This window comes from Cariama cristata, unplaced genomic scaffold (genome assembly GCF_000690535.1).
Source record: "Cariama cristata isolate BGI_N322 unplaced genomic scaffold, ASM69053v1 scaffold4532, whole genome shotgun sequence".
Lineage (NCBI taxonomy): Eukaryota > Metazoa > Chordata > Aves > Cariamiformes > Cariamidae > Cariama > Cariama cristata.
Window position 1 is genome coordinate 45,371 of NW_009604359.1, and position 22,684 is coordinate 68,054.

General features: G+C 36.5%; 1 protein-coding gene across 1 annotated transcript in view; it reads left to right on the forward strand.

Annotated features, from left to right (window-relative positions):
- Nucleotides 1-22,684, forward strand: part of CCDC91 (coiled-coil domain containing 91) — a 122,833-nt gene that overhangs the window by 31,713 nt on the left and 68,436 nt on the right. Inside the window, exon 6 of the mRNA XM_009695564.1 lies at nucleotides 10,387-10,464. Within this exon, the coding sequence (XP_009693866.1) occupies nucleotides 10,387-10,464 (78 nt within the window). The remainder of the gene's footprint in view (nucleotides 1-10,386; nucleotides 10,465-22,684) is intronic.

Below are 22,684 nucleotides of genomic sequence, written 5' to 3' on the forward strand. Positions count from 1 at the left end.
CCCCCCGCTTAGATTATTTATGAATTTGTCAGGTATGTAAAGCAAATAACCAACAACTTAATCCAGAAGTTTACAATTTGATAGCAGTTCTCTGGATGCAGGAAAATGTTAGACCAAGTTGCAGATACAGTTTGCATTCTGAGTTGGGCCATACGGTCTAACTGACAAATGTTTGATTTTATTTCATAAACCTCTTTTCTCTTGAACAACAAGGTGAAGAGAAGCTTGTCTTGCAGATCTTTGGCTGAGCAAGTCAATATAAGGCTTTGCTGCCATCTTCTTCAGTACCTGTTTTTCTTGGCATTTGTATTATCCCAACTCCTTGATTTGATGCTCAGTTTCCCAAACTGTTATTATTGTCTTCTGATCTAAATTCTTGTCACCTTTCTAATGGAACAAATACAACAGTGTGATGAAAAGATGATTACTTGCCTCTCTGGTTGGCCTGCAAATTCCGTCATTTTTGTTCAACTTGCACATCATACCCTTCATCCATTGTCTTCAGGAAACAAACAAAAAAGCATTTGTAGCCGTGAATACATACGGCAACCACTTCATGTTGGAGCTGCTTGGCTTGTACTTTGATTGGAAAATAGCTGTTGATCAGCTGGTTTTCAGATAGTATGTCTGCTTTGGAATGGTTTTAGTGTTCCAAAAGGTATTTACAAATCAGAAACGGAGTTAAGAAGAAGTAGTAGTGTATCACCATTGTTTGCTTCCTGAGCTTTGGTATCAAGAGGCAGCCAAAGAAAAATTCGGATACTGAAGATGAAGAGGAGATTCAAATGCAAAGATGTAACTTTTTTCTGTTGATTTTGTAGTACATAGGATTATTTACATTATACTTCAACTCATTGTCTATATTGCAAAAGCAAGAAAGGAAGAAAACAATTTGTTCTTTTATTACATTGGAAAAAATTTGAAAGATATATTAACCTTAGAGTCTTTACGTACGATGATGCCATGAGTTGTTACTTTGTATCTTCTAGAATTAAATCTTAGAAAGTTTTTATGCATGCCTAAGTGGAATTTCGGCCTGCATGCTTTTGAAGCTCTAGGACTGAGCATCAAGTGTCTTTGTAGTCGTCTTGGGTTTTTAAACATACGTGAAAAGACTAAAGCTATCCTCTAGGAATGTGCTGTGAACATCATTATGTGTTATGAATAGTAAAGTCTATGAAAATTCAATATGCATTATTTCAATTAGTTATATTTCTAAAACATATGTTGATTACTTCTCAAATATTAACAAAGCTGCAGATGGAAATGTTACCAATTTTTGGCACAGAAGGTATCTTTAGTTCAATTATAGTTTTGTTAATATAAATGGTGGGTTTGATTACTATTCACTGCGAGGTTTGAAGTTTCATAAGTATGAAACTAGGAATAAAAGGTTGTATCCAGAATAAATATTGCAAAACAGCGTATATGCTGCAGTGAACTGTAGGCAACGGGTCCTTTGGAAGAACTCACGTGTGATAGATCCATAAATATGCAGCACTCCACTGTTGTTTGCTTTATAATACAATAGCAAGTTCTTTTTAGGACTTTCTGTGGAAAAGTTTTGAGAAAAAACAAGTAGCCTCATGATCAATAGCTAGTAGATTAGGGCTTGGTCAATACGATTGTGGTTCACAGGATGATTGAGATTGGAAGGGACCTCTGGAGGTAATCTACTCCAACCCCTCTGCTCAAGCAGGACTACCTAGAGCCAGTTGCACAGGATCATGTCCATACAGCTTTTGAATATCTCCAAGAAGGGAGACTCCACCACCTCTCTGGGCAACCTCTGCCAGTGCTTGATCACCCTCACCGTAAAAAAGTGTTTCCTGGTGTTCAGATGGAGCATGGAGCCTCCTGTGTTTCAGTTTGTGTCCATTGCCTCTTGTCCTGGCACTTGCACCACTGGAGAGAGCCTGGCTCCATCCTTCTTGCACCCTCCCCTCAGGTATTTATCTACATTGATAAGATCTCCCTGAGCCTTCTTGTCTCCAGGCTGAACAGTGCCAGCACTCTCAGTCTCTCCTCATATGAAAGATACTCCAGTCCCATCATCATCTTTGGGACCCTTTGTTGGACTCTCTCCAGTATGTCCATGTGTTTTCTGCACTGGGGAGCCCAGAGCTTGACACAGCACTCCAGATGTGGCCTACCAGTGCTGAGTAAAGGGGAAGGATCACCTTCCTCCACCTGGGGGCAATACTTTGCCTAATACAGCCCAGGATACTGTTGGCCACCTTTGTGGCAAAGGCACTTTGGTGGCTCACGTTCAACTTCTTGTCCACTGGGACTTCTCAGATCATTTTCTGCTAAGCTGCTTTCCAAATGGGTGGCCCCCAGCATATACTGGTGCATGGGGTTGTTCCTCCCAAGGTGCAGGACTTTGCACTTCCCCTTGTTGAACTTCATGAGGTTCCTGCCATACTGTTTCTCCAGCCTGCTGAATCCCTCTGGATGGCAGCTTGAGCATCTGGGATATCAGCCACTCCTCCCAGTTTTGTGTCATCTGCAAGCTTGCTGAGGGTACACTCTGCCCCATCATCCAGATCATTAATGAAGGTATTAAACAGGATCAGACCCAGCATTTACCTCTGGGGTACACTTCAATTTTTGGCCTGCAGCTAGAGACTTCATGCCACTGACCACCACCCTCTGGGCCTGAAGGTTCAGCCAGTTTTCAGTCCACTTTCTGCTTATCCAGCCCACACTTCAGCAACTTCTCTATGAGGATCTTAGGGGAGACGGTGTCAAAGGCCTTACCGGACTTTAGGTAGACAATGTCCCCTGCTGTCCCCTTGTCTACCAAGCCAGTCATTTCACCATAGAAGGTGATCAAGTTGGTCAAGCATGACTTCCCCTTGGTGAAGCCATGCTGACTACTCCTGGTGACTTTCTTGTCCTTCCTGTGCCTGAAGATGATTTCTAGGATTAGCTGCTCCATCATCTTCTGAGGTATTGAGGTGGGGCTGACCAGCCTGGAGTTCCTTGGGTCTTTCTTCCTGCTGTTTTTAAAGACAGGAGTGATGTTTTCTTGCCTCCACTCCTCAGACACTTCTCCCAATTGCCATGATCAGTCTAAAAGTCTTGAGACGGGCATTGCAATGACTTCAGCCAGCTCCATCAGTACTTCTGGATGCGTCCTGGATGCATCCCATCAGGCCTCATGGACTTAATTATGTAATAAATTTTTGCATAAGTAAATAATTAACTCTTTTGTGTAAGTGTTTCCTGACATGATCCTCTTCCACTATGGGTAAGTTGTCCTTGCTCCAGACTTTCCCCTGATTTCTGGGCTTCCTGAAGGCTGGACTTGCTAGTAAAGGCATTCAGTACCTCATCCTTTTCCATGTCCTCTGTGACCAGGTCCACCATCTCCTTCAGCAGTGTGCCCACATTTTCCCTAGCCTTCCTTTTGTCCTTTGTACTTACAGAAGCCATTCTTGTTGTCTTTTGACATCCCTTACCAGATTCAGTTCCAGCTGGGCTTTGGCTTTCCTTACCTCATCCCTGCATGCTCGGACAATGTCTCTGTATTCCTCCCAGGTTACGTGTCCTTGGTTCCAACTTGTGTGTGCTTCTTGTTTGTTTTTGAGTTTTGCCAGGAGCTCCTTGTTCATCCACACAGGTCTCCTGGCAGTTTTGCTTGACTTCCTACTCTTTGGGTTAACCTGATCTTCGGCAGTCTTTTTTTTGTCCCTTTGCAGTCTGCAGGTCAGTTTCCTACCTAGAGAAAGAAGGAAAACTCTCCTTGTGTAGTTTTTTCATACATATTCATATACAGTAATAGAGTATACTATAGTAAAGTAATACATAAGCACTAATATGTTTTAAAATATATGTAGTATATAAAATTGTGTTGGCTGTTATAACTGGCTTCAGTATCAGTAGCTATTGATGACAGCTGGCAACCCTTTCCAAGTTAATATTTTGTTCTTTCTCTTGCTATTATGTCCCATCATTTAGATTATGCGGGGAGGTAGGAAGGCATCAGTGGCATAAGATGCCCTGGCACAGTTGTAGCTCCATCCCAAGGAAGTAACTAGCTGTATAATGTTTTAGAAACCTGCAAGCAGTCAGAGAAGGCTTCCTGAGCCAAAGGTACTGTGCTATTTACCATATCATAGAGTTTTGCTAGCAATATATATATTAATACTAAGAACACAGATTGTTCTCTGTGTGTGTTAGCTCTTGTTTCTCTTGTTTAATGTTCTCCCCAGTGGAGAGTCTCTGCATTTACATCCTGTAGAATCAACGAGCAGGTACAAACTGTAGTTGTCCTTCACACAGTATTAATGTCTTAAATGTGACAGGGTAGAGATCCATGTTACACACTGCAAGTACTTGAAGAGTTTAGTTACATGTGGTATGGGAACTATAATTATGTTTCAGTTGTGGGGATGTATAGGCTCTTCCATACTGTTTCTTTTACATAGCTTTTCACATTTAATCAGTCATAATGTCTCCCAGCAGACTGGTCCGTTCACACTCACTCAGCTCTGGCTCAGCTCGGTTCTAATCCTCACCACTATATTAGCAAGTTGCTCATGAAAGTTTGTCCGCTACCTCACTTCATTATTCACTTCAAAGTCTTCTATTGCTGTACAGTCCAGGTAACAATGATACTTGTATAAAATAAATGATAGTATGTCCTTGGTTCCTGTGGTGAGCTTAAGGTTGTGCATACTGCCTGTTCTTTTAGTTATATAGGGAAATCTGAAATCTTTCTTTCCTTCCTATGAAAATGTTTGTCCCTTATTTTTAGGTTCTTAGCTGTATCTTTCATTAGGGTGTTGGTGATACGACCAAAGTGAAAACATTTGCTTTGCTATAGACCTGGAGGCACTCCTGTGTCTTAGTTCTGGAGAGCTCCCATTCTTATTTCACATGAACAGAAATAGTGACCAATCTGTATTTTATATACAATAGCACACTCTAGTGTGTATATTAATTAGCCATTAGTGGACTGATTCTCATCGTGTTTAACTCAATTTTCAGCGATTTAGTTCTGTTGTTTTCAGTAATAATATTTTTTTCCTTATACTTGGATGAATTGGAGGAAATGTATATCTTCAAAAGAGAAGTTACAAGTTTTTTAACGGAATCATTAAGATACTAGATGTTATTTATTATTTTTCAAAATGATGCTTTGAAAGAAAAAAAGAACTGATAATTCTTGTGGAGAGGAAATTCTTGATGTAATGGGAGAATTGAGTCCAATATGAGGAGTCAGTGATATAGTTGTATACAGCAAAACTGTGTGAGATGGATTTGAAATTTGTCTTCTATTTTAGTTGCCTGCAGGGAACTACAGTTTGCCTTTTTGCGTTAGTACAGAAATTAGGCGGGAAGTGAGTACATCGCTTTCTAAGATGTTGACTCGGACTTGCAGCTAATTCTGAAGATACAAAGCCTTACAGAAGATACTCAGTCAGCATCAACTCAGATAACTGGCTTGCACATTGTGTATAGTAATATAAGACTTTTAACAGGTGTTATAGAAACATTTGTACAGTTAAAACATGAGTGATTTGTGTTAACTTACCATTTTATTGGCGTGGTTTTCCTGACTTTTTTTTTTAAACAAGGTTTATGAATAAGTAATGTAAAGTGTAAGAAGCACGTAATATCAGTTGATCCCAAAATACAGGATTTTATGTTATGAAGCCTATTTGATAATTTGTGAAAGTGGGCAAAGGTTTGGGATCTTTTCCTGAATTGATTTTATTTCTCCAACCGTTTTTTGCCCCACATATAAATGTGATATCATAGTGCTTCTCTGCAGTACTGGCTTTTGCTTTATCTGCGTATTATGGCTCTGGTCTTTTTTAATGTTATAAATTGTGATTATTGATAATCTAATAAAAAAAAGGAAGAATTAAATTAGTGATCACAAGAGAAAAATCGGGGGGGGAGGGGGGGAAATACCTGTGGAGAAAATGTCATAAATTCAATAGGCATGATTGTTTTAAAAACTTTTGGATTTTTTGGTGTTGGTTATGCCCACTATAGAACTGGGGTTGTGAAATCATTATGATGTTTGCTGTTGTGGGCTGATGATTATCCAAAGATATTTGGTATGTAGCCATTTGCTTCCTTTTTCAGGTGGCTGTGTGTGGTAGCCCTAGTTTGCAGTATCAAGTCTCTTTTTTTGATGTTGTTTTTAATACGTATTAGGAGCACTGACGCAAAATAATTTTTCGAAGCATCCACTTTTGACAAGGAGAAAAATTGCAGTTGCTTTCAATTAGATGAGAAGAAAGTGAGACAGCGAGTACCTTTTTCTTCCCGTCTTGTATGTGCTTTCAGTTATTGCTGTTACAGTATGTGACATGCAGGCATGCAGAGTGGAAGGTTAGTAGGGATTCTGTGCAGAGTCTGTGGGTGGCATGCGTTTTTCTCAACAATTCAAGACAGTCTGCCTCTTAAAAAGTTAGCAGAAAAACATATCAACTTAAGGGTAAGTAAATATAATGAAATAAAATAAGTTTGTGGTCTTTACGCTCTCTTCTTCCTCCATCAGATCTCACAAATTCTCTTATTGTGGATCTTACATAGTGCTCTGTTGAAAGGTGTTAGCCTTACACTTCCCAGTATGCGCAAACACATGCCCTGCATTTCTGTCGAAGTGTTGGATGTTAACAAAGAACCCTGTTTAAACTCTTTATGCTAACAATGGTTCGCTTAGACTGAAATGATTTAGGAAGCAATTCAGCTAAAAGATCGAGAAGAAGTGCTAATGGAATTGGCAGGCAGTGACAGGCAGCTGGACGGTGGGTGGTCAGTAGCCTTTCCTTCTGTCACAGCCTCTTCAGAAGGCTTCTCTGCCCAACGGCATCCTTGGGAACCGCACCTCTTGGAAGCTCACCAGGCATTTGGATCCATCTGCCTCTACAGTGGTTTGATTCACAGGGGCCTGACAAAAGAAGAGTCTGCAGTCACTTGGATTTTAGATTGTAAAAAAAAACAACTTTCAAAGCTTGATCCCATTTTCTCATCCTTATCATTCAAGTTTTATTTGGTATATTTCTGAAGGCACATATATTTGATAGCATTAAAGCATGTATTCTTATGCATAAGTTGTTCACGCTGATATGTTTCCTCATGTAAGAGTCACAAAACAGAAAAAATTTGAAACATTGATAACCATTGAGCAATGAATTGCCTGTTGCTTTCACACTGTGTCCACCGAGAATGCCCCATGCTCTCTGGAATGATCGTCAAGATTTTGATCACAAAATAAAATAAACCTCTCTGTCTTCCAAGCTTATGTTTAATTACTGTCAGTCTTCTGCCGTGAGATTCTGTCCATCACAAGGCACAAGGGGAGGGGGTGAAAGTCCTCTGAAGACTTTTTTTTTTACTTAAATTTCAAACTTTTCAACTGATGTTTGATTTGTTTCTTAAAGGCATTTATTAAATAAAGGAAGGGAACAACAACATTCTTTAAAAACCTCTCCGACATCAGGCAAACCATGCAAGAGAATTCTACAAGAGACAGAAAACACAAAAATTTTCTTTTTGATAAGAAATTTGAATATTACACTTTAATTTCAGGTCTATACTAATCAGGACTTTTCATAGAGCTTCACTTTTCTTTCTTACAAGCAGAGTAATAATTCCAAGAGTAGTTATGTCAATTCATTAAACTCATTTTCCTATGGAAAAGTACACATTTTACTGAGGATTTGTGAAGAGCTGACATGACCATTGTTCATGAAATGAGTATGCTACTGTTGTTGGAATTAATAGCCAAATCATTAAACTCAGGAACCTTAATGTATCTTCGTTGTTAGACAGTAAATCAATGCATACACTTCCAAAATATGTTACTTAAAGTGACTTTGGGTCTTCTTATCGGATATTACAAGGACCAAGCATACATTCCTTTGAGAGATGTATCTATAAGATTTTGAAACAGTATTTTACAGCCTTTCAGAAGAAAAGGCCAGTCATCCTCAGAAGAATTGAAATGCACCCATACAAGTTAAAAGAAATAAACTTACAGGTTTGCTGTCTTTAGCTGAAAAATCTTGCAAATAGACAGGGGAAGAAAGTCAGTGTACTGTTCATCTGACTGGATGAAGCCCTTACTTGTAGGGAGCATTGCAGGGTGACCTTAAACTTTTTTTCTGTGTGCTTGTAATAATGACCTTTCATTCTCTCTTATACCTCTGTTGTAGAAATTGATTGCTAGACCTGACCCAAGCAAAACTGATGCCTTGCTATTAGTTCTTTACTAATGACTCTTTTCCTTTACTTTATGAAATATTTTAAGAAACTACGTACTCTAAAATACGTTGGATGGAATCTTCATGTTGATGCTTCAACTTGTGTTATCGGTTCCTGTTTAGTACATGACTTTGAACAAGTCATTAATTCTGAAAAACGTGAGAGATTTATTGTAATAACCGCATTTTTTGCTTTATGTCTTGGTTTGCCTGGTAATGCTAGTGAGAGGCACTGCACTTTTTACCAGAATGAAATAGGTTACTTCCTCAGTTAACGGACTTGATCCACTGTGTCTCATTGTTGCATTCAAGTTCTGGCAGATCTTAGATGGAAATCTTGACTGTTTTAACTCTTCTCATTTTTCTTGACACAGAATGCTTTCTCTTCAGTTTTGGTTTTGTTGATTTGGTGGTTTTTTTTTCAGTTAGAATAATTAATGACCATTAACTTCCTCTTTGTAGATAATTCTTTTCTTCATATTTGTGAATACAGGACGTGCTACTATAGTAATTGCATTTTTCTCGTTTGTTTCCCCCGTGTTCACTTTTCACAGGGAACGTATTTGTTAATGATTTATGAAGTTCTGGAGTTAGGCACTGGATCACTTTTTTCCTTCTTATACCAATTCTGTATTTTGGTACTGTAAAAATATTTCTGGTTTTGTGTATATTTATGTATATATATGTATGTATGTATATTTTTTCTATTTGTTGTATATATAACATCTGAGTTTAACTTGTTTGTGGTGTCAGTGATACCTATGCATCACAGTGTGATGAAATTGCTGTACCTGGATGTTGTGCATTGTTATCTGATGTAGTAATTTGTTTACACATGAAAATATTTCCATGTTCAATTCTTCTGCTTCATATCAGTTGTTCTTGCAGGGCTTCACAAAAAACCTAGTTATATTCAAGAGAATCTGAATGTCTCATTGTATTTGGGCCAATCATAAGAAGTTTGTATAGCTCAAACTTTTTACTAAGATAGCCCTTTCGGGACAAAGGAACTGAACGGCAGAGCAGAAACCTGTAATAAAATATAGAATTACAGACCGATTAATTTCTTTTTAATGGTGTTATATGGCCTTTCATAATAAAATTGAACATGCTTTGTTAGACACTAGATTTTGCTTATTTCAAACACACAGAGCTTAGAAAACGTAGAATTGTATTAATTAATTTCAACTTGAATTCCATCCAAAAAGCAATAAATACGTAGTGTAAGTTGTGTATGGTTTTGGCCTGTAATCACTGGAAGGTAACATTTGTGATGAACGCCTTTCTGCTTTCTACACCTTTTCCAAAGTGATTTAAAGCACCTATGACCTGCTATACTAGCTGATTTAAGAACGGATCCCTGAAGCAAAGAATGAGGGAGGAGGGAAAGCCCTGAAGCAAAGAATGAGGGAGGAGGGAGAGTTGTTTTTTTTTTTTTTTTAATCTTCTTACTTACTGGTGATTTGAAAAAGTGGTGCAGCTCATTGATAAGTGTGAAATGCTGATGAGAATCTAATGAGGTGTTCACATTGGAGACTCAGCAAACCACAGGCAAGCATTTTTATGTAAAGGCAAAAACATTAGTATGTTCCTGTCCATGTTATTTTCACATAATATTGTGAATAAAATAAATTGTAACAGTAGAGCTTTATTTGAAAAATATATTCAGGATGTCTTATGCAAGAACACTTTCCTGGGAACCTTAAAAATAAAAAAAGATAAAAAAGGAGCTATGTAATGAATAGGGGAAGGGTGTGCTCTTCTGGGGAAACTGAACCTGGTATTAGTCCATTTCAACATTTTTATTGATATAGGCAGTAAATAACATTTCCTAAGAGAGTGATTGCAAGTCCTGCAATCCACAGGTATACCAAGAAACCAGAAAAATCGGAGTAACAATGAAAATTTAAAAAAAATAATTGGAGAACCTTTTAGAATTATCTGGGGACTAATAAAGTAAAATTAAGAAATAAAAAGAAGTTTAATACTAGGACCAACTTGAATTGAGCATATATATAATATCTAAAGAGCCAAAGATGTGTGCTTTTCTTCATGGAAGATACGAAAAATGTGGAAAATAATTGGTCTTTATTCTCCTAACTAAAATTGTTACGTTGGGTGCCTGTATTGTATATAATCTTTCCATGTTTTTGTACAGGAAAAGCATAAGCAGGAGTTAGAAGACATGAGAAAAGCGGGACATGAAGCCTTGTGCATTATTGTTGAAGAATTCAAGGTAAATGAGTTGCCAAGATTACACAATTTCCAAATAATATTGTAATAGTATATAATAGGTATGCACTACAGGCAGTCTTCTTTAGTACTGCTTGTTCTGGTTGCTCAGCCTCTTTCACTTTAAGACTGTCTTTTCTGTCGCTTCCAATTTAGACTGTTTGGCCTGAAATTTTGCATGACATGTTTTCTCACTCTGCACTTTGAGAAACTTCAGATGAAGTAAGTTAGCCATTTTCAGTCATGAAACTTAAAACCAGAACAAAACAAAATTGCTCAGTCAGTTGTGGTAAACTTCGTGTTTGATTATTTGTCACATATCCACGTTTTGGACCTCCTCAAGCTCAACAAACTGCACTTGCAGGAAAGCAGCCTCACAGAGCAGTTCAGCACTAAGAGAAGGAGTTAAGGATGAAAGAAGGCTGAATCTGTAATTCTTCTCTCATGTTGCTTCTAGTCCCTCTCAGCTGGTAAGATGAAAGAACTGGATGTTAACTATGGAGGATGAATCTGTGTCTTTTGTACTTTTATGGAAACTTCCTAGTAAAAGATACACGGAGGACAAAAACTGAATCAAGTTAGGAGAATGAGTAGGTAAAGCTAAGAATTCTAGTTAGACTTAAAGAAGTAAAGAAGATCTGATAGGGGGAAAATAAAACTCATAATGGGAAATGGAAAAGAAGGCTGGTTTTGAGAATGAGAAGGGGAACCGAAGACCTGGTAGGCAACTGTGAGCTGGAACACAAATCTGACAATGTAGTTAGAGAAGGGGAAATTAAAATTGTAACTGCTTGGCAATGGTAATTCATGATGAAGGAATGATCTGGCCTGGAGGGCAAGAAGGCCCAACTGCAGAATGGTTTAAACTTGCTGGAAGCAAAAGCCAGAGGCAGAAGGACTCCATGTAAGGGAGTGCATTTTTCCTAGATAATGAGATAAGAAATATCACAGCGTTGTTTTGTAGCAATCCATCCTGAAATGTGAGTGCTCAAGGGCCACTTTCCGTAAACGGAGTTGACGCTAGGGGGATGAAGTGAACACTGGACTAAGGTACCCCATGCTGATGTTCACGTGATTGGTGCTGGTGCAGGTATATATAAGGAATTATCTCATGTTGCAGACTCCTTGTAGAGTTGCTTATGGAGGTAAGACTGTCCAATTCATTGTTCATTAAACCTTTTTATGTTTAAGCACAAACATGTTTAATTTGCCTCAAGAGGTATGATAAAAATTCCCCAACGTTAACTAGAGTTGGAATGGAACTGGCACGGTAGAAAGGATACGAATGAGGTTGGGTCTTGTGACTCAGGTAATAAGCTGAAAGCTTGAGTCTAGGACCTGCTGCTCAAGAAGCTTGCAATACTTTGTTAGAGAGGGTAGGCAGATTTGTTGGTTTGTTTTCACCCAGAACTTACTTGCGATGTGTGTTTCTTTCTGGTGGTATCAGGATCTGCAACTCAAGGAGATCTATCTGTGCCAGATTCCAAGTCTACTGGAAAATTTGGGATCTTAATATTATGCAAAACTTTTTTTTTAATGAGGTTCTATGAGGCTTGTAGACTCTGTTCCTCACATGTAAGGGAGGCCTACCAAGTTCCAAGTCTGAGAGCGAACTACTCTGTAGGGGACCTGATGATGCTTTTCGGACCCTCTGCTTGAAGGCAGCTGATGTCGTAGGCTGTAGAAAAGTATAAGGTAATTCTAGTCATCATATGTGTTTGCAACAACTCATAATAAGAAAACCTTTTAATAATTTTGCTAATAATTCTTAGTAGTGTTCTGGCTAATATTGAAATTGGACTATCTGTAGAAATATGACTGTCTCCATCGATACAACTTATACTAATTTAATCTAAAGCGAACCTACTGAGAAAAAAGTTTCAGAAATTTCCATTCCTGAGAAAAGTTAAGCATGGGCACTGGTGATGTCCCATTTCTCCATACCTCCCTCATCTCACTTCTGGAGGAGAATTATTGCGTTTCTTTTCCCTCACTTCTTTGGGACCACTTTGCAATAGAAGTTCTCCAATGGGAATTTTCTTTGGACTGTCCCACTTTGGATGGGTGACTGAAAGTGTTACATATCAGCATTTTTCATTTCTGTTTTGTGCTAGATGTGTATAAAATATCTGGCTCTTTCTGTATGAACTTGTATTTTGAAAAACTCAGTGAGCTATTGGTAATTGTTGTACTTATGTTTCCTCCTTTTTATTTCTGAAAATGTAAATAAATTGTGAAATGCAACAATTCTATAGCATTGAATGAAAGTTCTGTGTGTTTTCTAGATAAATTTTTTCACCAGTTTAATGCCTTTGTGTGAGCTAAAGGAGAGTTTTGCATGGATAATATTGTCCCTTTTAAGGAATAATTTCTTCATGTATAATATATACTCATGTGCTATCTTGATTTTTGAAAACTATTTTACCAGTCAGCAGGGGCTGGGAAGATCTGACATGCCATCTAGAATAGAAGATTTATGTTTATCAGTTTCTATGACTTGGCACAAAAGATTAGGGATTTAATCGAGTACTGTGATTCTAAGCAATATTTATATTTAGTATTATGTCTCATAGACTGTTTGTATTCAAGTTATATAAAGACATTCTTTAATACCAGGGAACCATGGCATGAATATACTTCATACAAGTCTTCCTGTTGCCTTATGTGGTTAGTTGCCATATTTTGGTCAATGAGATCACAGTACTCTGAGGAGAAATAACATCAGATATGCCAGCCTTGGAGTAAAATACTGCAGCCAACCTTGTCTGCAAACATGCAGCGAGTTATTCCTCAGGGTAGCAGGAAAAATCAAAAAAGTTTGTTGGATTTAAAAAAAAAATCAGGCTTTTTTTGGTTGGTTGTTTATAGCTTAAATACCTTTTTAGTAACCCTTTACCATGTACTTAGGAAAAAAAAGGAATAACAGTGAAGCATCAGAGGATTCCATGAAGGCAAAAACTGTTCTGTAGTTTTGTTTGAGAAAATAATCTCATGGATTCTTTTAAATTGTTAATTAATGATTAACATTTCAATGTGCAACAGGGTTAAGACTCTTTTTTTCTTACGTGAAGGAGTCAAATGTGGTTTTGTGATTATAAAAGTAAAGTTTTAAATTTTGGGGACTTTTGAACTACTCATTTCTTTAGGAATTTATCATATTTATCAGACGTGTAGGCAGTTAGTAGTTGGATAACCAAATAAGGAGTCCAACATATATCATTTGTTTAAGAATGTAAAGTAAATCTGGTTAGTCCTTTTAGTGAGATACAGAGTTGTGGAATTCATTGACTCTCTTAATTCACTTATGATTAACCATGCTTAATTTTGTGCTGAAATATGTCTTCTTTAGGATTTACAACTGTGTTATGCTAATACATATCATTTATATGCAGAAGTGATTTCCATTTTCAGTAGATTTTGTAAGTACTATCTAATTAATCCCCAAATTACCTTGAGTGAGGAAATTCACCTAAGCAAGTCTACTGAATTGTTTAAAGGGCATAGGAAGGAAAATCTTTATTATGATGATTACAGTTCTACTTTGCATTCCTTGGGTTTTAATAAAACAAACTGATCTAGATTATTCCAATCAAGTGCTTGCTCATGGCTGAAATTAGGTCCTGTTGCAGTCATGACAGTTGGAATTATGACTAATCCAGCCGATCATCATTTTGTAATGCCACTCCAAGCAGAGTTATAGCATGAGTGAATGTAATGCTCAACATTGGTTGTTTAAGGATAACTGTGTAAAAATATGAACAATTCATCATTAGCCCCAGAAAATAATCCCCAGAATCCCTCAAGGCCTAAATACTCTAAATTAGGTCTTGAAACTCGGGGTTGAGCAGCAGTGGACAAGAGTTGACTACTGTATTCCAGGCATAGATAAGACTTCCTACTGGTAGATTTGTGAAAGAGCCTTGCTTTTGGCATACAAAGGAAAGAGAGTTGCCATTTTTTCACTTCTGTCTACAAGGTTGCCAGGTTAGTAACCAGAAGCTCACATTTTTTCTTACGTTTAGAGCTAATTATTACTCCTTACAGACTTAACTGCAGCAGAGTCTTTTTTGTAGATGTTGTATCTTTCTATGCTTGAAAATGGTTACACTTTCTAATAATCACTGTCCTGTATTTTGCAGAATTATTTGTTGTAAAAGGGACCGTATTTCCCCACGTTGATCTTTCATTAGTACGTTATCCCTGGGCAGACCAGGCACTCAAGTTTAAGACCAAAGCCTCTCAATTCCTACCCTTGTTGTGTCTGGTCTTTTTTAATATGGCAACAGTGTCGAAGATGGAACTTGCACAAGAAGTCAAATACTGAATGATCTAATTTCAAGAACCTGAATATACCAAAGCCTTTAGAATTATTGCAGTTGTCTTTGCAAAATTAGCTTGCCAAATGTGATGGAAGATCCATTAACAGAGACCATTAGGCACTTTGTAGCACAAACCCTGAAAAACCTTAGCCATTGTTAAGCATCTCACATTCTTATCTTCCTTTCAAGAAATAAACCATCTACAACACAGTCACGAAATTTGTATTAAAAAAACAAATGGGAAAACAAATGAAAATGAACTTCGTGTTCTGTGTAGACCAAGTTTCCCCTTCTTATGTTTACCTAATTTTGTTTCATTTCTGTCTTTCATGTCATTATTTTTTTAAACTTTTATCCCTGGTAATTAACCATGCTAAAGAAAAGTAAATGTAGATCTTGGAAATTGTGCTTGTGTGGGATCATGTCACATTTTAAGATATTTACCACAAGTAACACAAGGATTTTTCCTCTGTTTGTTTAACCAAGCTTTTGTTCTGAAATTGTCATAGTTCTGTAAATAGACGAGTTAAGATTTTTAATCTGTTTTGTTTATATTTCTCACCATATAAAATATCCTCTAATGTAAGCTTTAAAGAACATGAGGTTACAGGCAGGTGTATTTATTTGATGGTATTTATTTACTTGGATTGTTTTATGCAATTATTTGCCTCCTAAAAGACAGCTTGCATCAATCAGTTGCCTGTTTCCTTTTATAGAAATTCACTGAAAGATACAAAGTCCTTTCCAGCCCTTCCCTACGGTGAGAATTTTGTCTATCAGTTTTCAGTGTTAGGTGGTTGGGTTGTTTCAGCTTTCCAGAATGTAAGGACAGATTTGTGAAGTACAGGGTACGTGGGGGCCATCAGATTGTCTTTCAGAAATATGTGTGTCAATAATAAACCTCTGAACAGAAAAGTTACCCCCTAGTAAACAAAGGAAATTTTAAAAGATTTCATTACAAAAGAAGTTAATCTAGAATCAGGATATCTTTTTTTAGACATAGTTTATCCCTAGTGAGGAGGGAAAACTCTTGAAATGTGGCCAGTTCTCAGCTCTTTAAAACACCAGCTTAGCATACGAAGTTTCCAAGATGACATACTGGCTCAGAAAGGCCTGACACATGAATAGAAGGATAAATTCAAAAGTTGTTGCAAGGGTTTGTATTTCACTTCCAACTTTTATACTTATCCATGTGTAAGTTGCACTAGAATTCAAGTGGGCCTTGAATATAATACAAGATTGCTTTTGGTGATGAAGAGCTGATGGCTAGAAAAGGAGAGATTCTTTGTCATTTTACAGTATGGGTGTATTCATGTACAACAGTGATGCTACTATAAAAATCTTTCTACAGGATTCTGATAAAAGCAAGGTATGATCAAGTCTAAATGATCCGAATATCTGGCTATCAAAAATATTTTATTATTGATTAAAGCACCTTGATGTTTTAAAAGTAATCGTAAAAATTACAAGGTATCTCTTCCTCTCTGTTTAGTGAGGATGACTTTTTATATGAGGTTCTGACTATAGAACAATAAATACTTTGTTAAATATTATAATCATTGAAAGGTTTGATTAAGAGTGAGTTTGCAGTTTGTTTCTGGCAGGAGTCTGGGAGAACAGAGTATTGTGGAAAATAAATCGTTTAAACTCTCATATCTCAGTTTTGCTGGTATCCAGGTAAACTGAGCATAGTATTCAAACTCTAAGTTGTTGGTCATTACTAGTATACCAAGAGCAGTTGAAAATGAAACTGAAGATGTTATACCACTTTATGAAAAACACAGTGTCCTATTCTTTTATTTAATTCAAATGTCTTACATTTTGTCTTTGAAACACCTAACTAAAATTCAGTTCACGCTGTAAAGAGGACAGTGGTTAGTGAAACCATGAAGCTTCTTCATGCCCTGATGCACGTCAAAATATGTCGACCTTTTGTAAAAAATAACTTGTGAGAAGAATTTTCCACAGGAAATACTTTTTGACTTGATACGTGAAATTTCACAGCACGAGCTCTGTTTAAAGCTTTGGTAGCATGCTATGACTATGAGTGGAAACAATTCAGGAAATTCAACATTTTGTTTTACTTCATTTAGAACCTACTTCATTGTAAATTGCAAGTTGACTCTGACCTAAGCAGGAGTTTAATTGCTTTCATTTTGGTTAATATTCACTTGTACAAAACCCCCCTTTATTCCATAGCCCCTAAATGGACACGTTTCATTTTCACTTAAAGGGAAGTTCACCTGAAAATAGCCTGATCATGAAAATCGGCAGTATCTTGGGCTGAGGTGGATAAGTTGGATTCTGTTGAAAAAGACATTTTCAAAATCTTTTAGTTTTATTTATATAGTATGTGTACTAGCTAAGAACTGAGTTATAACACAGCCAGCCAAATAGTACGTTTTATTGAGTTAATGTATCTTCTCCAAGGGTCAGGAAAGAATTTTGATTGTGTCCTCTGTTCTCATTTATCGTTCAACAATTGGTTAATAATAATTTGCCATTACATAAATAGTAGAAATTAATTAATGGTGGAGACAGGATGCTGAATTAGAGGAATCATTGTCTAATGCTATGAAGCACAGAAATTCTTATGTATTGTTGCTGAAATTAATGCTGATATTTAATATAGTTCATGTGTTTGAAGCAGTATGGTAACTTTATTTTCACTAGGTAATTTTATTTTTAAAAATGACTTGTTTTGGCCGTCCTGACTCAGCAAAGTAAAGAAGGAGTTTGGTGTACTGGCTAGTATTTCGTTACTTGAGCAAGTTAATGATGCTTGAGTGGGGGAAAGAAACCAGAGAGGATAATCTTTTGGAATGACTAAGGTTTTTAATGCAGTGCTTTTAAGTAACATTATAGAACATAATGCAGCAGCCTGTACATCGTGATGCATGTTTCATACTGATGTTTCATGTGAGTTGGTTTAACGTTTTCAAACAATGCTACACATCTGAGAAGTCCGTGTTTTGCATGAATTGGAATTGCTTTTATACTGTTTTTCAGAAGAGATGAGAGGGGATAATAAACTCGGCTCTGCTTTTCATCTTGCTTATTTTATTTCCTGACTAGTTTTTTCCTCCTATAAAGAGAAGGATTTGAGAGAAAGATTTGGCAATTTGTTACTGTTAGGGAATTTGGGATGAATTTGGGGGTAACAGTCTGTATTTTGGCCATATAATTCAAGAAGGATTCTCATACATTCTAGCTTTTGGCCATAGGATAAATCCTGTTCTGGGCAAGCAGCTGTGGTTTCTATTGCCAGTAGAATGAAGACAGCATGCGCTAGGGCTGGGCAAATAGGTTTGGATTAAAAATGGGCCGGACTGTCTGTGCTATGGTTTTGGCAAAACCGTAATCATTGCGCTTTTGCCTTTCCAAGGATGAGGACAAATTTTAGAAAGTATCTAGTATTCTATACATAACACAACCTGTAGAAATACAGGATAAAATTTTGTAATCATTTATATTTTCTGATCTTTTAACTTTTCTTAGATGAAGTACGGTACAGTTTTTCAGTCTCTAATCTGTATGCAGTGATGCATTTCTCTAGTGTTCCCACTGTACATGTAGTTTGCTGTCAGTTACATTCCAGGACTACTTAAATCTCTGACCATTGCTAACGCATATAACAAAGTAATTAAGATGTTTATTCGCTTAAGGACACCTCAAGGTGATTATGGATATAGTTCTGATTATGATGTTTGGATGTAGTTTCAACTCAGGGTCTTCCAAAATTATTGTAATGTTTGAAACTTAAAGCTAAGGTTAGCTCTTTATCTGAGCTCAAACAGGGGTTTGGGCTAATTTACTTAGTTAAGTTTTGTTTTGGTAAAATTCCGCTTTATAAAATCAAGATGGATTCACTTTTAATCTTTCTGCAAACTAATTTTAAATTGTTTTGTACTGGCGTTTCAAGGTGTGAAGGATTTGATAATGGTTTGAGGAAATGATGGTTTATGTGATTTTTATAACCCATCATATGTAAAACTAAAATGGATATGAAGACTCGTTAAAGAACTTGTTCTTAAGGGGTTTCATTCTCTTTGTTCTGCCAGAAACCACCAGGTGTTTTTGGTTAGTGAAGGAAAAGTAGGATCAGTTCTCTGATAGCTTTTTTTGGGTTAGGAGAGTGATGAGAAAGGAGGGAAGAAGCAGGATTTCTTTAATGGTTTGAAATGTTTCTAATAGTTTAAGCTTCAGAAGAAGACTTGCTTTGCTGTCATTGTCATCGTACAAGTCGTGTTATTTGGAGCAGCCACACTGTATATAGTTACTGTTAAATGTGGGCATGCATGTTACTCCTTAGCTTTCCCGTTAACAATATGAGTTTGTTCTTTAAAAACCTCCCCAAAGTTGTTCAGGTGTGTATATATCCAGAAACAATGAACAGAAAATGTAAGACAGTTTGGTGATGGAGTATAATGTGCATTGGAAATATGAATTATTTCCAAATGGCAAAATAGCAAATAGAAGATAGAACTTCTCCCAAATGAATTCTAGCATTTAAACTACCTTACCGTACAACTAAACCGTATAGTTTACAGACACCAGAACATGTTCTGCCTCCCCTCCTTGCCAAGGATCTACAAGGTTCTAGCACATTCTACAATTCTGCTATTATTTTGTTATTCCTTGCACCATAAAGGCTGCTTCACTAACAGGAATCCAGAGATACGGATATTGGAATAAGAACTATAATCAACGAGTCTTTGAAATTTTAGAACTTAGGAAATTTGGCTTCATCTGTAGTAGCTCAAGAGTCATTGCCCTAGTCTCTGGGAAAGAAAAATCAGGACTGAGGCAGAATGCAGACTCCTAATTTTTCTTTTTTGGTTAAATTCCACTGGTTTTAGTCCTGATGAGAGGAGCATATAATGATTTCTTTCCTTTATTTTTGAAAGGAAGAAAATACAACTGTACATCAGACTGTAATCCATCTGATAGCTGATAGATTTTGGAAAGGGACCTAAAGGTTTGCTATTCCATATCTGACTCTGATAGTTTCTTGTCACTACTTTGAGTCATCTTAAGTTCCTATACTGAAACTGAGAATACCAAGCTAGATTACTTGTTAAAATATGAGGTATTTTATTCTTGTCTCTTTTTTATTATTATTATTTTTGACTAAATAAAACCCACTGGATACCTTAAGTCAGTGTAATTTTCAGAAGTAATTCTGGTTTTAGAGGAATTAAATATACGTATGTTAATTTGGCACCCTTTTCTTCCCTTAATAACTTTCTTAGTGCTTTCTACTATCATTTCCTTTTTCTGATCTACAAGCCAAAACATCTATAGATTAAAGTCTGAGGCTTAAAACTTGACTGAATTTTAGCTTTGCTTAGCTGAGAAGATTATGCCAAGTTGAAAATGGATTATAACTGAATCAAACCTAGTAAAACAATGTCAGTGTAGACATTAATTCTTGGTTTTCTCAATGTGTTTTTTTTTTTTCCCAGTTTAGTAATGGTAAAAGTGTAGTATGAGACATTATACTCATATATAATATGAGAAGAAGGAAATGTTAAAAGGCTATTTATATATGTTTGTCTGATTACTTGGAGCTGTGGTGATATTTTTCATTTTCTTTTCAGAAGTCAGAGGAAAGATGTTACTATTCTCATATTATTATACCTAAATATACTTGGTATATATATTTAGTACATAAGCCTTGTAAACTTTGTCTTTGATTAGTGGAAAGGCATCAGTTTAAATGATAATGTACTTCCGATCATAACTATGGTTATACAGCCACTATAGGGGCTGCAGTTCGTTCTTATGTTCATGCATGGCTTTGTATTTGAATTTTAAGAAAATCGCTTTAGGTAGTTGTTTATCTAAGGTACAACAGTCCTTTAAATATTCCCTGATACAACGACTTACATAAGGGGTTGGGAGGCAGAAGATTTTTGAAAGCCAAGGAAGTTACAAATGGGAAAAGAAGACGTAGTAACTGACTGAAAAAGATGACTGTTTATTTGGCTCTAAAAAAGACCTAAAAGGCGACCTCACTTTTGGTTAAAGGCAGATGTAGTTACGGCTTGTGAAGTGTGCTGTGTTGAGGAAGGGAAAAAAAAACCACCAAAACCCCAGAAGCAGTAAGGACTAGTTGATAAATGTAAAGAAATTCTGAAAATCTGAACCCATCACATCCTTTATGACTATAACAAGTGTAGACTGAGGCAACAAATGTGATCGGAGAGTAAAAACAGATCAACATCAACACTGACACCTCTTGCCATCATAGTCTTGATATTGGCTGTTGGTACAGGATGACCCTTGCCACCCTGTATCAAGGGAGTTCCTTGCACAATATATAGAGGGAGAAGTGAATTACCGACAGCGCCCATATTGAGATCCTACCCTTTGACTTCATGCAACAGATGCTGTAGGCTACATTCTGCTGTAACTTTACTTGAAATGATTCCATGAGCTATTAAAAGGAGGCTGCTTCAAGGATGCCAGCTTGATATTAGGTCAGTGGCCACAGATTTATGGAACATCAGCCCACCAGGATAATTGTGTAATTAATTAAGGAAAAAAGTGATGTTTCAGCAGAGATAAGTAGTTGCCCCGAATATCAGTTAGTCAAAAGACTTTTAGTGTCATTATACTGAAGGAAGTATGCAACTATAAGAGTTAGAGATGACTATCATCAGGTAGCTAATTGTATGGTTTAGTTTAATAAATTAGTTAATTAGTAAATTAAGTTTTTTAATTAGTAATTTAAGCAGTTGATTATCTTGAAATTTGCAAAAGTTTTGGATGGATGTCATGCATCTCTGCTGTATTTATCCCATCAAGAAACCTTAGATGGTGGTTCTGATCAGACCAAGAAGAAAATGACCTCATTTTTTAACTCCATGTTTTCTTTTGTCTTTTTTTTTTTTTTTTGGTCTTTTTTTACGATCTTGGAAAGATACTGTTTTATGACATCTTTGTGTTCATATTTACTTTTTATAGTCAGCTGAAGCCAGGCAGATGTGGGATATATGCAACGAACATAGTAGTGTCCTAGGCAACAACTTCTTGTTAGATTAGAAATAAAGGAAATTGTCAAGTTTAGCTTTTATTTTATTTTAAAAATTGTCTTCTTTCTGAGAATTTATTAAATGTGGGATATGATTTCAGCGATAAAAGAATAATAATGAAAGACTTAATTGAAAGGGCAAGATACATTTTTCTAGTCGTGCCAGTTCTCTATGACATTTCTCTGTTCATACTTCGGAAGAGTAGACTTTCCGTTTTATAGAAGTGCCTTATCTGACAGTACTGACAATTACAATCAGTCCTGAGCATAAAAATTTTCTCATGGGAATAAAAACATTCTGCACTTTAAAATAAATTAGAGCTTAGCATTTTGTTTTGATTGTAAGCATATCTTAAAACCATAAGGTGCTGAGAATTTTCAGATTCCTTTTGAAAAGGGAAATCTTATTTTCATAATAAGTAGTTATTGCTATTTCAGGGTATTATGTGACACACCTCATCTTTTAAGTGACTTGAAAAGATTTGTGCCTTGGCATAAATAATTTATCCTGTATTTTAAAGGCCTGTTTGACTGGCTGATCTGCTGAATCTCTCCATAGAAAATAAAGATTTTTTTTATCCCCCCCCCCCTACACCCCCGAGATTTTTTTATGGCACAACATGGAACCTACCTCTGAAGTACTGTGCAATACAGGGGGATTTTTCTCTCTGTCTCCTTACTTGGCCAACTAATGGAGTAGTCAAGTACAGCATCAATTCTTCTCTGGTACTATTTAAACTGTATTAGTAGTGTATATGATAGAAAAGGAAGACTTTTGCTTCTGAATGTGGAATTTTATGTATTTTCTAAAGAAAATAATAATAGTGAAATAAATTCAAAAATTTAACAACCTCTACGTGCCATCCAAT